Raw genomic sequence first — 16430 nt, 5'->3', positions numbered from 1 at the left:
TGTGGAAGGATATTACAGAAAAGAACCGAAAGACAAGAAACCAAAGTTGTTAGACTCACTAACTCACCCTCACGATTCATTCACTCAGTCACTCTCTTACTCTCATATTCACACACATACTTACATTTACATACTCACTGACATCATAGATAATGTCTCTCCTTATCCATAATTCTATGTACTGTGCCATGAGCCTACACGGCTCTTCATAGCAATAAACAAGCACTCTCAGCACTCACCCTATCACTGTCACGCTCATCCTAAGCCCATATGTTTCACTGCCCTGAAAACACCACAGTAATAACTCACGTGAGAACGAGACATTATTGGAGCCTTGCTGCCTCTATCAGGCAGTGCTTGTGCTGCAGTGCCATCTGAAACAGCTCCAAGTGCTCTGCAGTGCTTAGAGCAGGCCTGTGCTGAATTTTAAAACACATCTCTCTGCCAAGGCACAGCCACAAAAGCACCTTGAGCTCGGCCTCCTGTTCCGCTGGTCCAGGCTGATTTACACATTTAAGGGGGGGGGGGGGGTGCTGGTGGAGGCTGATGAAACTGATGGGACGGCCGCTGGGGGGCGCATGGAGCAGCTGAGATGTGCAGCGTCATTGGTGCTCTTTGTACTGTCTTGCATGAGTGCCTCCAGTCTGCTTTGGCTGAAAGGGGCTGTGCTCTCAGAGGCCCAAACATAACAATGGAAAGAAGCTGAAGTGGAAATAACTGAATCAAGTCAGTGATTAATGCCAAACTCCTAATTTCATTGCCCTAAGTGGAACAGATCCATTGTCCTTTGTAATGTTGGTGCTTAAATAGCAATGATCAATTTCTGGAAATATGATTAGTCTGAACCTATTTCTCTGCAGAAAAGAAACCAATCAGCACAATTACAGTCTTCCAGACTTCCGCATTCGGAAGCACACCGTTGCATTATCTGCAGCAAGTGCGGTCACTGAGTTTGCAATGACATCACACTGCAGTGAAAGGAACGAAAATCAATAACGCTGACAGAAGAAGATGGATGTGAATTAAATAGTTAAAAGTCTTGTCTATAAATGTGTACTCAGTGAAAGCATTGCTTAGCATTGTACACCTGTCAGTGGTTTCAGACCAGAATCCCCCCTGCTCAGCTGGTCTGTGCTAGTGCTCTCTGAGGGTGTGGTGTCCAGACAAATGCGGAACCCCTCCTCATTATGAGAAGAAGGGTTCTCTCTCGCTATAACAATCTGTGGTCAGCACATATACCCAGCCTCATGAGCAGCAACACACCTCCTACACTGTAGATAATGGCTACACAAAAGCCAGAAGGAGAACTAAAGGGAAAATGTAGAATATGTCAATATCTAAAGGTCAAAAGGACATTTCTTCTTACGAAGAACAAAGAAGCACACGATTTTTAGGGTTTTAAAAAGTGGCTATTGAATTGTTGTACAGTATCTTATTGCATATTATATGTGTATCAATGATATTAATAGGCAGCTTCTCCCCACCCCTTTTTGCTGCAGTCTTTACTTTTCTAGCTTACGCCATTTTGAACCTCCTTAGTCTATAGCAAGCCCTCCCAGTTGTTCGGAAATGCTTTTCTAGACAGATACAGTCTGTGTGTGTGAGTGCAGCTGCATGCGTGTGTCAGCAGTGGGTGCAATGTAAAATAGCTAAATTCACCAGTGGTGTTCACAAACCTTGGATATACACCAATCAGCTGAACTCCAACAGCACTGCTGTATCAGATCCACTCATATTAGCACAGTCCACACTAACACACCACCACCACGACAGTCGGTGTCACTGCAGCCCTGAGAATGATCAATCACATAGGCTCTGTGGTGGTCCTGTGGGGGTCCTGAAAGAGGAGAAACAAATATGAAGTGAAACTGATGGACTACAGACTACATGGTGTGTAACTGTAGAGCTACAGAGTACACTTATATGAATACTAAATAAAGCAAATTAAATGGAAAATAGATGTAGAAATAAGGAGGTATTTTGATGTTATTGCTGATCCATGTATATACAGTGCGTTCGTGTGAATGGAGGATTTTCCAGAGTTTAGGCCAATGTTGTCTGCAAGTTTTGGGATCATTGAGGTTACATTGATTGTGTTTATCATTCCTTAACCTTGGATTTCTGTGGAGAGACAAGCCAGAGTATCACACTGCAAATCTTTATATTACTGTATATTACCTTATAAGCCTCAAAACATAGGGGAAATGGACAGTTATCTAATTTACAGGTAACATTTTACTGTAGATGACCTTTCATACGGCTTCATAACACTTACATAGGTCTTCACTGGTAACTGATATAAACCTACACCAACACATATAATGGCTTATTCCAAACAAAGTCAGTTGACATAAAGGTTTCTTAAGTTAGCTTCACCCTAGAAAGTGTTATAACAACTGACACTTGTTGTTGATATATTGCTTTAAATGTTTATCTCAGTTGTCATGAAGGACTAATTTACATTTACAAATACATTTCTGACATTTAGTAGACATCTAAGGCCTCTGTAGTGTTAGGAGTCTTACCCAAGAACAGTTATTGGTGTAACATGATGGGACAGTGCTTACCAAGATAGGGAACTGAACCCTGGTATTCATGTTAAAGTCAGCAGACATCTACACCAACCACATGTCATGAAGCCTAATGGATGAACACTTATAGTAAAGCTTCTCTTCCTCAACATATAAGAGGGTCTTTATGACAGTGCCAGGGCCTGTGTTTGAGCTCTGAAACGCGAAGAACACAGCACGGTCTCCTGCAGTCTGAAGAGTCGTTCATCAGACTGCTCAAGAAGCCAAGATCAGAGTCTTTATCAGGGGAAGGTAATTAAATACTATTCAGCAGGATGAATCTCCTGTCTGTCCCCCAACTCTGCGCACACAGACACTAACTAAAGCTGATACAATAACAGACGAGGCAAAGGACATTCCGCCCTGGAGGAAAGAGCCAGACCCATTTTTTATGCCATATTGTTTAAACGAGTTGTACGTGTGTGGTCTGGAGAATGAGGTTTTATTTCACTCTTTCACCAAAATCCAGCATCAGGCATCATACTCTATTAATAATAATACTGTATTAAAATCACAGACCTCCATCAACCCTTAGTCATTTAATAATCAGTGAGAATGGCAGTTAAGAACAAGGTATTAATTTGGGATTTGAGTAGAAAATACATCATATTTACTGTATTCACTCTGTCCATTCTGCCTTTGTTAAAGTCTCTTGCACTTCAAAAGTTCAGTCACGGACCCTCAGTGGTGCAACAGTGACACGCCTGGGTTTAATCCTTGCCTCAGGTCACTGCCTGTTTACTTCCACAAATCAATAACTTTATGAATGTGTGAGTGTGTGATGCCATGTGATTGACTGGTGCCTTGTTCAGTATGTGTTTTTGCCTTGTGCCCAATGATTACAGGTCCGGAGTATACGCAGTTACAGAAAATGAATTAATTTCCTGTGTCCCAAAATATAAGGATTCTTAAAGTGGGCTTTTATTTCCCTAAAAACAACATCGTGTTTTGAGTTCCTTCTTTAAAATGTTCTTTTTTGTCTGTTTCCTTTTTTGAAACATCAGCACACTTTCAGACCCTTATTGCTGATTTATCTTCTAACAGTAGAAAGATTGAAGCTTTTTATATGTTTAAGTCCATTTTTATTGGATTACCAGCTCTTGTAGTTTTGAAGAGTCCCCTTTTCTGTTTAGCAATTAACAACAATTTATTCAATGTTATCGTATGCCTAATCACCACAGACATGCAGCCTTTGTTTTAAATAAAACAATTTGTGTGTTTTGAATGGATATTAAATCAACAAAGGGTAGGCGCTGACGTTTGTGTAGTTCTGTACAAGGCAAACTCCTTTCACTTCATTAATGACATAGAAACAATAAGCAGTTCTGTTCTAGCGAAACCAGCAGTTGGTGTGTTACTTCACATAGTGAAGAATAAGATTATGACCAGTGCCTCTTACATATTCTTTTGGAAAATTCCACTGCACCCTTGAAGAAAATATATAATGTTGGATGAAATTAGTCCTCGTAAGAGAGCTAAATGTTGTACGCATTAAACTGCTTGTCTTTTGAAAGTGCAGTCATGCTTTATATCATTATGCATTGATTTATTTCACACTGTCTGCTGTAGTTGGTGTTTGGTGCTAGTGGGAGTTAGATGTTGTTCACAAAGTCAGGCTCTTTAATTTATTAACTCTGGCAATCTGTCATACACTCTGAGCCAAAAAAATGTTCTAAATATAGTCACAAAAGAGGTTTAATTGTTGAAACAGAATTATTTGAAATTGCAATAAGTAAAGAACCCTTAAACTATAGAGTGTATTGAATAGTGTAATGTAGACAGACCTGTATACAGAATTCTGACAGTATTTACACACAGATGTTCTTCTTGGAAGGGTTCTAGATAGATATTTGGTACTATACACAAGTCAGCCATAATAATAATAATAATAATAATAATAATAATAATAATAATAATAATAATAAAGACCTCAATGCTCTGTTCTACTTCTTATAAAGGTTCTCTTTGTAGTTCTACAGTTACATAGTGTGGGTTTCCATCTGTTGCTCTGTATACTTGTTAGTCTTGTTCCTCAATGGTCAGGATTCATGGACCACGTACTGATCGCTGTATTAGACACATGCACCTTTCTGATCAGTGTCGTAGATGTAAAGTCAGAGGCAAATTCTGCAGCTCATCTGTTGTGTTGATTGTCCTCTAGTCCTTCATCAATGGACACAAGATGCTGCCCACCGGACATTGTGCATCGGATTATTCTCAGTGCATCAGTGACACAGATGTTCTTAACATCTCCAGCAGCACTGCTGTGTCTGATCCACTCATGCCAGCACAACACACCACCACCACCACGTCAGTGTCTCTGCAGCTCTGAGGATGATCCATCACACCACAGAGCAGGTATGTTTGGTGTGATGGATCATCCTCAGCTCTGCAGTGACACTGAAGTGGTGGTGGTGTGTTAATAGATCAAACACAGCAGCGCTGCAGTGACACTGAAGGAAAGAGTGAATGAGGGCATACAAAGTATGCAGAGCAACAGGTGGAATTAATATAGTTTCGTTGTGCACTTAAGTATATGGCAGATGGAGCGGATAAAATGAACAATGCTTGAAGAAACACTGAGGTGGTTTTTATGTGACGGCAGAACAATGTAGAAAACCATTTTCTTTATAGTGCTGTTTACAGGTTACAAACCATTTAACCAGGCACAGAACTCTTTAGGCAATCACATGGTTCTTTTATGACTCTAGAGCCCCCGCCCTTTCAGAAGGACCCTTGTAGAAGCATTTTAGTATGTACATTCTGAAAAGGGCCTCACCACTGAGGTGTTCTGCCTTTGAAAGTACCAACAGTTCACTGCATGTTTAGATAGTCAGAGTTGTGTCTGTGTCCTGTCCAGTGATGGTGCTCTCTATGGAGCTGAAACGGACTTCTTTACCGACTGGTGTGACCTTCTGAACTCCACAACATGAACAGAGTCCTATACTAAATGCATAACTGATCTGAAATGGTTCTTTCCTATTACAGAGACTCTATTAACTGTGCTTGTTGCCACAACAGTCTCTACGATCCTGTGGAAGATTTACACCAGCAACATTTCTAGTTGGTTCAAATGCATTCAGCTGTGAGAAAATTAGCGATGAGGAAGTGGTGTGTGTCGTTTTGGATCACAAAAAGCACTTCAGATCATCACAAATGTATAGGATTTTGCTTCATCATCACAATGCAGTGCCAGGCCTCTAGGGCCCAGTGCTACCCCTCTAGCCCACAGCTGTCATTGAGCAAGCCTGTAGTTGCAATTGCTCGTTTTGGTTCATCTTTTTTGTTTTTTTGTGGAGATTATATGATGTGTACTAAATTGATACCAGCTTTATGTTGCTGAGGGTTTTATTCACAGACTGCTGCTGTAGCTGGAGCGTGTTGATACTGTCCATGGTGCTGAAAATGGCAGCCTCCTGGACTGACTAGTCTGACCTTACTGCTGAAATCCATCATATAAAACACTGGTCTGACAGCACATAAAAACCCTTATAATGACCCCAATAAACCCATTTTATTTATTTATTTACTTTTTTTTAAATTCTCCACTTACATTTTGGCTCCCCCCGCCACGTGTTCTGCTCGATCCACTGATGGTGCACTGATGGCTGTTGGGACCCGCCCACTGTGGCCGGATCAATGGTGCTGTCAGAAAAGCCCTCCCTCCGTTTCTTGAGCCTCCGGTATAAAAACCCTGGGCGAGAGCTTTCTGAGCGCTGAGAGCCACACTGCACACATACGCACATATACACACGCATACATACATACACACATACATACATATATATTTAAACCATTCCCCTTTCCCCCTCATCTGCTCGGATGAGTTTCTCCGTAGACGCTCTCGGGAGCCCTTTCCGGAGGACGATGGATGCGAGGACGAGCTACAGCCGCAGCAGCAGCGGTAGCAGCGGTTTCCTCTCGCAGACTTGGGCGAGCCCCATCTCGTCCTCCGCCGTCTATAAGCGGAGCATGAACGAGGGCGCGGTGGAATCGGACTACACCCGCTCCAACGAGAAGGAACAGCTGCAGGGCCTGAACGACCGCTTCGCCGTCTACATCGACAAGGTTCACTTTCTGGAACAGCAGAACCGCCAGCTCGAGGACGAGATCCGTGCGCTGCGGCAGACGCACGCCACGCGCACTCAGCTCGCCGAGCCGTACGCACGTGAACTGCAGGAGCTGCGCGCCGCCCTTGAGCACGCGCACCGTGATGCGGCCCAAGCCCGCCTGGACGCGGAGCGCGCCGACGAAGACGCGCGGCGGCTGCGAGATCGCGTGCACGAGGAGGCGCGTGCCCGCGGGGAGGCCGAGGCTGCCACGCGTGCCCTGAATCGAGACGCCGGAGACGCGGATCGCGCGCGCCGCGAGTTGGAAGAGAGGGCGCGCGCGCTGCAAGACGAGATCGCCTTCGCACGCGCAAACCACGAGGAAGAGGTGAGCGAGGAGTGGGGTCAGTTCCGTACGTAAAGGCATCCTGAAATGTATGAAGTGGCTTGCAGAAGTTTGGGTACCGGTGACACTGCTCTTTTCTGAACGGAAAGTTAACTCCTGTCTCACTTTACTTACAGAGTGGGAAGTTTGGGCTCATCATGTAGGGTTTATGTCTACAACTTGATTACAGTCCACTGTGACCGTGCAGGGTGTTCCTTTAGTCAGGATTAACGCGGCTATGACGCATGAACTGACACGATGTAGCTACAGTGGTCTTCACAAGTGCGGACAACGCTAGTCTACTTTTTATCCTTATATCCTCAGTGAAAATAAGCGAACACACCCTTAAGGTGTACACACTTTGTCAGGACACACACACACAAAAACACAGCTATCGTACAAGCCACTTCCAACTGATTTGATTTGATCTGGCGCCCTTTCAACTGTTCACTCGTTCAATTCTCTCTCTCTCTCTCTCTCTCTCTCTCTCTCTCTCTCTCTCTCTCTCACTCTCTGTTGTCCTCAGGTGGGCGAACTGCTCGCACAGGTGCAGCACGTGCAACAGCAGGTGCAGCAGGAGCAGGAGGATACGCGCGAACAACGGCGCGCCGATCTTACAGATGCGCTGCGCGAGATCCGCGCCCAACTGGAGGGTCAGTCCGCGCGCAGCGTGCAGCAGGTGGAGCGCTGGTTCTCGAGCCGCTGCGCCGCGCTCTCGGAGGCCGCCGAAAACAACAAGGACGCCATTCGCAGCGCACGCGACCAGATCTCAGAATACCGCCGCCAGCTGCAGGCCAAGAGCGCGGAGCTCGAGGCGGCCAGGGGCACGAGAGAGTCTCTCCAGAGACAACTGAGCGACGCAGAAGAGAGGCACGGTGCAGACCTCTCCAGCCTTCAGGTAAACAAAAGAAAACAAAACAAACAAACAATAACATTTTGATGTAGGTCTATTTCACACCGCCTTTCAACTGTAACTACTATTAACCTGTGTATCTGTAACTACAGCTAACCTTTAATATCAGCCATAACTAGCTATCAGTGATTATTAACACTGCTGCATGCAAATAGAGGTCAGACTTCACCAGCTTTTCTCAAAATATTAATATACCTCATCCAGATGTACGAGTTTATTACTTTCACTGTATCACACACTTTGCAAGTCAAAATAGAGCCCTGTGCATTTACAGTACCAATCTACCAACTATATTTATAACATAGTTATAACTGAATATAACTACTTGAAATAGCTGTATCTATAGCTATAAACAAACTATAAGCACCTTCATCTAAACCTACTTTAACTATAACTCTAAGCATAACAACTGATTCAATACAGTATTTGTAGCATAACCACCACAATAAGAGTAACTTTAACTTTAACATAATGGTAACTATAGTCAAACATATAGCTTTAACTATAACCACAGCTATAACCTAACGATACACGCAACTGTCTTTTTATTTTGTTTAACTATTTACTAACTACATTTTATGTAAAAAAAAAAAAAGAATAAACTGAAAACATCTGCCCAGTTATTATCAACTACTCTGCTATGAAAAAAAAGAAAAATACATAAATATATATGAATTCAAAAAGATTATTTAAATTGTCATAATTAATATTCAACTATTATAAATTAAATTATAGGATATGTAATAATAGTTTACTCCTTGTTACATTTTTAATGAATATTTAAAGTAAATATGTGTGTTTTAATGTTTATTTACTGCTGTAGTGTTTTAGCTGTTTATTATTTTTTTATATAAATATGACAGTTTACTATAGAATCAGTAAAAGAATGCTATAGATTTTCCATGGCATAATTGTAGAAGTAATGGTATAATACTGACAATACCCTGAGCTGCATGGAAAAACTGCTGACTCATGTTTCTTCCTTCATTCTCCTGATGTGCTTATCATTGCAAAATCTGACTAAGCATTGTAAACGAATCTGAGATTAGCTGATCGCCTAATAGTCTTTTTTTTCTTAACTGAAGGCATTAGTAATCCTGATGAGTTGGGGTGGGTGGCAGTAAAGCACTGCAGTGCTGGCTGTGGGGTAGTGAGCTGAGTTTTCTGCAGAGATGAACACGGTGCAGTGCAGTAGTGTCGTGTTGCAGAGAGCTGAGAGGTGCTGGATCAGTTTATGCAGTCTACCCATCTCTCTGCAGTTCTTTCTTTTTTCAGCAGTCTCCTCAAAGATCCCTCAGTTCCCCAGATGTTACTGGAATGTATGCAGTCAGTGCTGTACTGTAATCTGCTTTTGAGCCGCTTACTGCGTCATAACTGGGGATACCATCATGTGAAGGGAGTGAGAGCATGTCAATGGACAAATGCATACACTGCAGAGAGATGGATAAAGCTGTGCCCTTGACCATTACAAATGGGACCCAAGAAGGGTATCTACATTGTAAAGAATAATTTCCTGCCATTGTTCTTGTTCTGGATGACATCATTGTTATATCTCTGCATCCCCTCCAACCCCCCGCCCCCACCCTTTTCTCCTTGCTCACTAATATGAGACAATGTTCTGTTGGAATCTCTAGGAAACAATTCACCAGTTGGATAACGAGCTGAAGAGCACGAAATGGGAGATGGCACGACACCTACGCGAATACCAGGACCTCCTGAATGTCAAAATGGCATTGGACATAGAGATTGCAGCATACAGGTAAATAAATACAAAGTGCTTAGTCATAGGAGGTCATTTAAATGACACATGGTGCACAATGGGTCCTAGTGGACACTGAGAGTATCATCACCGTCAGAACAAAGCTCGCATCTTCTTTTTTGTCATTTTCCATTTTTGATATAATCTTCAAAATGTGCTTTTTACAGAAATTACAAAACATTTACGACTCATCGACCAATAATAAGGATTCAGATTTGCTTGGAATCAAATATTTTTTACTCTGACTTCAATTTTTCCTTTTACTTTAAAGCAGCACTAGGTATTATTTAGTATTTTTGCTCCTGAACTCCCCCTACTGTTGAAAAGTGTAATTCACTTTTACCACACTATCCAAAACCTACCCTGAGGTTGAGTGAGGGGAGGAGGTTTCCAGCCTTTCTCCTAAAGGTACATAGTGCAGTTTCTGCAGTGCTAAGCCCAGAGTAGCAATAACAGAGGCTCTATTCTCCCTATTACAGGCCAGAGAAGCATCACAATGATTTTGAAGCTGTAACTTTAAGGAACAAATGCTACCTAGTGTTGCTTTAATATTACATTTTAAAGATGAGAGATTTTAAGTGACTTTATGTTTAAATGACCGAGTCATTACTAATGATCAAGGCCCAATTACATTTATGATTTTTACCCTAGCCTTGTTTTTTAGTGTCACCTCCTTGGAACTGAGTTCCTTATACACAAAATGTGAAAAACCATTTGGAGCATTATACGTCAACAGAATACAAATAAACAAGAAGTATTACCAGACTCTGCCAGTCTGCAGTGATATCAGAGTCTTGCTGCTGGCCTTTACTTAAATTTAAGGCATAGTAAAACTTAAGAATTGTTTAATAATCAAATATATATCATATGTTCTGTAACATGATGCTGAATTCAACTTCTTATTTGTCATCTCAAGAATTCCCAATTCCACCTTAAATGTTGCAGTAGCCTTAGGTGCTAGAATGTAATAATAATAATAATAATAATAATAATATTTTATATTTGTATAGCGCTTTTCAGGATACTCAAATTGCACTGTGGTATTTGCTTTACCACTTACTGTGGAACTGGAAATTAACTAGTTTACTATTGAGGCATTTGCTTTAATTTTGTCTTGTGCCCCTTACTTTTATACTAACAATAATTGATCCCTAATCTCCTCTTGTAGAAAACTCCTTGAAGGAGAAGAGACCCACTTCAGCACTTTCCCCTACCGCCAAACAGTCACCAAAGGCCCCAAGGTCAAATCTGAACCCCCCAAACTGAGGGTCCAGCACAAGTTTGTGGAGGAGATCATCGAGGAGACCAGAGTGGAGGATGAGAAATCAGAGCTGGATGAGGCCTTGGCAGAGATGGCAAAGGAGATAGCTGCTGAACAGAATGAAGGCGAGGGTGAAGACGAGGGTGAAGCTGAAGGAGAAGGAGAGGGTGAAGAGGAGGAAGCTAAAGAAGAGGAAGAGGCAGAAGAGGGTGAGGGAGGAGAAGAAGAAGAAGAAGTGGTTTCTTCAACTCAAGCTAAAGTGAGCGCCAGTGCTCCTGCTGAAGAGGCTGAGGAAGACAAAGAGGAAGGAGGTGAAGAAGAAGGAGAAGAAGAAGCAGAAGAGGAGGAAGGAAAGGATGAAGAAAAAGGAGAAGATGAGGGAGATGAAGAGGAGGGAGAGAAGGGGGAAGACGCTGAAGAAGGTGAGGAAGCAGAAGGAGAGCAGGAAGTGGAAGAAGAGGAAAAGGTCTTGAGTGCCAAGGCACCTGAATCAAAGGCTTCACCTGAAAAGGAAAATGCTGGAGATGAAGAAAGTGCTGGAGAAAAGGAAGAAGTAGAAGAAGAGGCAGAAGAAAAAGAGGATGCCACCACAGAAGCAGAGAAGGATGAGGGTAAGAAAGTCAAGGATGAGGTTGAAAAAGAGGACAAGAAAGGAAAAGATGACAAAGAAGAGGTCAAGTCTGACAAGGACAAAGCCACTGCAACCAAGCCAGAGTCTCCAAAGGCAGAGTCTCCAAAAGCAGAATCCCCCAAGGCAGAGTCTCCAAAGGCAGAGTCTCCAAAGGCAGAATCCCCCAAGGCAGAGTCTCCAAAGGCAGAATCCCCCAAGGCAGAGTCTCCAAAGGCAGAATCCCCCAAGGCAGAATCTCCAAAGGCAGAGTCTCCCAAGGCAGAGTCTCCCAAGGCAGAGTCTCCAAAGGCAGAATCCCCAAAGGCAGAATCCCCAAAAGCAGAGTCCCCAAAATCATCTCCAAAGAGTGAATCTCCTAAAGCTTCATCTCCAAAGAGTGAGAGCCCAAAAGAGGTGCCCAAGTCAGAGCCTCAGAAGGAAGAGGAAACAAAGAAAGAAGCTCCAAAAGCTGAATCACCCAAGAGTGAGTCACCAAAGAGTGAAAGTCCAAAGAAGGAAGCCCCCAAGGCAGAGCCTCAGAAGAAAGAACCTGCAAAGGCAGAGGAAACAAAGGTCGAACAGACCGAAAAGCCTAGCAAAAAGAGTGAAACAGAGCCAGAGTCTGACGACAAGAAGACGGATAAGAAAGAAGACACAGGAAAATCTGACAAGGGCAAAAAGGAAGCTGATAAGAAAGAAGATGACAAGAAAGAGGTGATCTCCAATGGAGTGGACGAAAGCCCCACCAAAGACGAAAGTAGCCAGAAGGTGGTCATCACCAAAACAGTGGAGACCATCACCACTGGAGAGGATGGAGCCAAACATGTGACCAAGTCCATAACAGTCACCGAGACGGTCAAGGACGTAGATGAGCTGGTCCAGGAGAAGCTGGTGTCTACCAAGAAGGTGGAGAAGGTGTCCACCCAGTCCGTTAAGCAGGTCACAGAGACGGAGTAAAGAAGCGCTTAACCATTATTCAAGAGAGGAGGAGCCGAGGAGGAAACTAGCAATTCAATCAGAAACTAACATTACAGAGAATACATAAAGCTAGATAATGATGTACTTAATTACGTTAACCACTGTCAAGATTTAACAAACAAAAAAAGCATAGAAAGAAGCCATAAGATGCGGCAAGCTAAAATACAAAATGCATGTTGAGTGACAGCTTTAAATTGGTTTTGCTGCAGATGCGGGTGGGGGTATAGGGGGCTTTGATCTCTTTCTTTCAGTCTGCAATAGCTGAGGTGGGGTGGGCACCGGTAATGGGGCGTCTGCATGTCAGCTCAGGGGGGAGCACGCTCCCCACTCCGTGGGGTAGAAAAACAATCTGTATGTATGAAAGTTATCTAGAGATTTGCACAGCTTACGAATGGATGCTGAGAGAGTGGAGTAAATGTATGTCAAGTCTAACTAATACTTCTTTTGAAGACAATGTATGTCGGGCAATAGAGAAGTCGACGAAGTAGCCTTACAAATGCAAAATGCGAGGATACAAACTGAGCCAAACAAAACCTACAATAAAATTCAGTTCCATACAAAGGATGACAATGATACAGTAAGCCCATGAACCATATACATACAGTACATAAAGCAACTAAGAAACTCCTAGCCTTAAACATGCTTTTTACCGTCGTTGATTATGTTTACCTAATGAGTGCAAATGAAAATAATCCTGATTATGCGCACACATACATTCTTGTATGCGTAGGACGGACTTGAATTTATCTTCTTAACATTAATGAGGTGCTACTGTTTGCAATCCCATGTCTTTATTCATCACAATGAATTTCAGCATTTGCTCAATAAACATCATAATAAAAAATGCCAGACTCGTGTGTTCTCTGTTCCTTATTTACATGAGGGTTATTGTAAACTGATCAGACGTGCTTAGAGTCTTGTAAACTGTACGATAAAATAATAGTTTATTGGATATTTATTTATTAGTCTTATTGGATGTAAGTTAATGATGGGGTGGACAATACTTGAGTACACATTTTGTATATTTCTTAAGTTTTATTGACATTTAGATATAATTTAAGAAGAAATACTTACTTTTATTCTTTATATTTCTATTCCAACTTTAAAAGAATTTACTGAAAATTTCTAAGACTAGGAAATTTTCTTCACATTTTTAGAAACATCTAAACAAATGAATATAAACATAAAACCTTATCACTAATTGCCACATCTCACACAACTTTTACTTTAAATATATTTAAATGATAGTATTTTTACACTATCACTGTATTTTGACTACATTTTTCCAAGTAAAATTCTCTCTATTTTCTCCAACCCTAGGGTAGCATTTGTCATTTCACCCAATGTAAATTCATTAATAAAATATATACATTTTATCCAGACAGAAAGCAAGAGAGAGAGAGAGATTTCATTGATTCAGTTCAATTAATAATTCATTTTGGGTAAATGAATTATAATGGATTATTTTACAAATCTAAAAGCATTTACTTACACTAACATACATCACATGCCGAATTTGCATACGAGATCCCATTATATTCAGCTTTCACAGGAGCTAAAATAAGACAGATGTTAAGAATGTAAAACAAAAGGTCTCTTTCATATTCCTTTGCACAGTTATATATTAAATCCCAAACAATGTTGCATCAGGGCATCAGAGATAGAAACTATTTTTTTCCTACAATAAAATCTTTGGAACGATATGCTTTTCATATAACAAAGTCTATATATAAACAATAAAGCTATATTAGTCAAAAATAATATATGGTCAGGTCAAGTTTTCATGACTTTAAAGTCTGACACAGTGAAGTTACTTGTGATACATCCATTTGGAGACCACAGAGATATTCTGAATCAATATGAATGACTGTCCGCAGACAAACATCTATTAATAAATGTATTAGAATGTACACATTATAAATGTATAAGTAAATGTAAAGTTCCATTTCTGTAAATGATTTACATTTAATCTTTAGGAACAAGTCTTCCTGATATAGAATTCTCTGTATTACAGTTACTGAGTATTTTACTATAAAGAGTGAAGATATAGAATGTGTCTCAACACCATATGCACCTTGCTCATTCCTCCCTTAAGCAGCTTCATACGTAAGCAACATTTGAACCAAATTCAAACCATAACAGCTTATCAGGTCTCGCTTTTTATAATTAAAAATTAATTAAATATTTGTCCGTCAGTAATTTCATCAAGAAGGCTGTTACAGCTGAGCACAAACTAGTTAATTATCTACTTGGCTTGTATAAAACACAAGTCTATGCTGACAGAGCTAGCAAGCATGCTAATACCCTTCAGACAAAACAAAAATTGCTGCACGTCTGGTTCATTTATCCAATCATTCATTATCTGTAACCACTTATCCAGTTCAGGGTCGCAGAGGGTCCAGAGCCGTCCTGGAATCATTGGGCGCAAGGTAGGAATACACCCTGGAGGGGGCGCCAGTCCATCACAGGACAACACACACACTCACACATTCACTCACACACTCACACCTACGAACACTTTTAAGCCACCAATCCACTTACAAACGTGTGTTTTTGGACTGTGGAGCCGGAGCACCTGGAGGAAACTCATGCGGACACAGGGAGAACACACCAAACTCCTCACAGACTTTGAGTCACACGGAGCGGGACTCAAACCCATAACCTCTAGGTCCCTGAAGCTGTGTGACTGCGACACTACCTGCTGCACCACCATCCATCTATTGACTGTTTTATGTGAGTTCTTGCAATAAAATGTACATTTTGAGGCCTGCTCTGTTGAAACTGAAGCATTATAAGACCACACTTAGCATAAATCAGTCTACCAACAAATAATTAGGTGGGCCCAGCTGAACTGAGGTCATATGCTGTATTTTAATAGTATTGGATTCATGGAGGGGCATCACGGTGGTGCAGCAGGTAGTGTCGCAGTCACACAGCTCCAGGGGCCTGGAGGTTGTGGGTTTCATTCCCACTCCGGGTGACTGTCTGTGAGGAGTTGGTGTTCTCCCTGTGCCCGCATGGGTTTCCTCCGGGTGCTCCGGTTTCCTCCCACAGTCCAAAAACACACTTTGGTAGGTGGATTGGCGACTCAAGTGTCCGTAGGTGTGTGTGTGTCTGTGTTGCCCTGTGAAGGACTGGCGCCCCCTCCAGGGTGTATTGCTGCCTTGCGCCCAGTGATTCCATGTAGGTTCTGGACCCACCGTGACCCTGAACTGGATAAGCGCTTACAGATAATGGATGGATGGATGGACACATTTGAAACAAGTACATTAAATATCCTATTCCATGTAGGAGATATGTTACATAGCTGAGTCATGAAGATCTTATCATAGATTTTCTTAATTTTCCTAGATTCAAATTTATGGATTATGACACAAAGAAGAATATCTGCAATATGCATTCTCTACTGTCCTGCCGTGACACTCACTTGTCATCCCTCTCTGTGAAAAGTTTACCAGTGTAAAGACAAAGAATATAAAATGCAGTTTATTGATTATCATTATTCCACATTATTCTAAATAATTATTATTCCATAAATAAACTATGGATACTTTTTCCTCCTGACCTCCTCTTTATATTTTATTTTTGATATAAGTTCTTCCAAAGTACCTTGATATCTTTCAGATTCAGCAAGCTCATTTTGATGCTCCATGTTTAAGGCTGTTTTATGTAAATGAGCTATATTCTGATAGGCTGCCAAAAACTTCGCCTAATCCAAAGAACAGTGAAAAAGTCTTTGTAAAGTGAAAAATGATATAATGTGTAAATGTGGTCTATGAACCAAAGATTAAATTATATAATTTGACATTCTTTATCTATATATTACATCAATATTAGAGAAATGCTTTAAAGGGCCTGTATCATGAATAACAAAAAAAATCATTACATATATACAATTATATTTT

The 16430-nt window shown here is 41.5% G+C and overlaps 1 protein-coding gene across 1 annotated transcript; it reads left to right on the top strand.

Moving 5' to 3' along the window:
- The first annotated feature begins 6303 nt into the window (after nt 1–6303).
- Nucleotides 6304–13361, top strand: nefma (neurofilament medium chain a). The gene is made up of 4 exons (XM_066646052.1): nt 6304–7007; nt 7531–7902; nt 9552–9676; nt 10845–13361. Exons 1-4 carry the CDS (start codon nt 6393–6395, stop codon nt 12502–12504), a joined length of 2772 nt encoding a protein of 923 aa, XP_066502149.1. The 5' UTR covers nt 6304–6392; the 3' UTR covers nt 12505–13361.
- Nucleotides 13362–16430: the final 3069 nt, after the last annotated feature.

This window comes from Hoplias malabaricus, chromosome 15 (assembly GCF_029633855.1).
Source record: "Hoplias malabaricus isolate fHopMal1 chromosome 15, fHopMal1.hap1, whole genome shotgun sequence".
In the NCBI taxonomy this organism is placed as follows: domain Eukaryota; kingdom Metazoa; phylum Chordata; class Actinopteri; order Characiformes; family Erythrinidae; genus Hoplias; species Hoplias malabaricus.
Note: the sequence above shows the minus strand (reverse complement) of the source record. Positions and strands in the feature narration are given on the sequence as shown.

Bases quoted from the DNA above. Each gene is read 5' to 3' on its own strand.
- nefma (XM_066646052.1), top strand. From the start codon at position 6,393: ATGAGTTTCTCCGTAGACGCTCTCGGGAGCCCTTTCCGGAGGACGATG. The intron at 7,008-7,530 runs GTGAGCGAGGAG...TGTTGTCCTCAG, and splicing joins GCGCAAACCACGAGGAAGAG to GTGGGCGAACTGCTCGCACA. The intron at 9,677-10,844 runs GTAAATAAATAC...CTCCTCTTGTAG, and splicing joins ATAGAGATTGCAGCATACAG to AAAACTCCTTGAAGGAGAAG.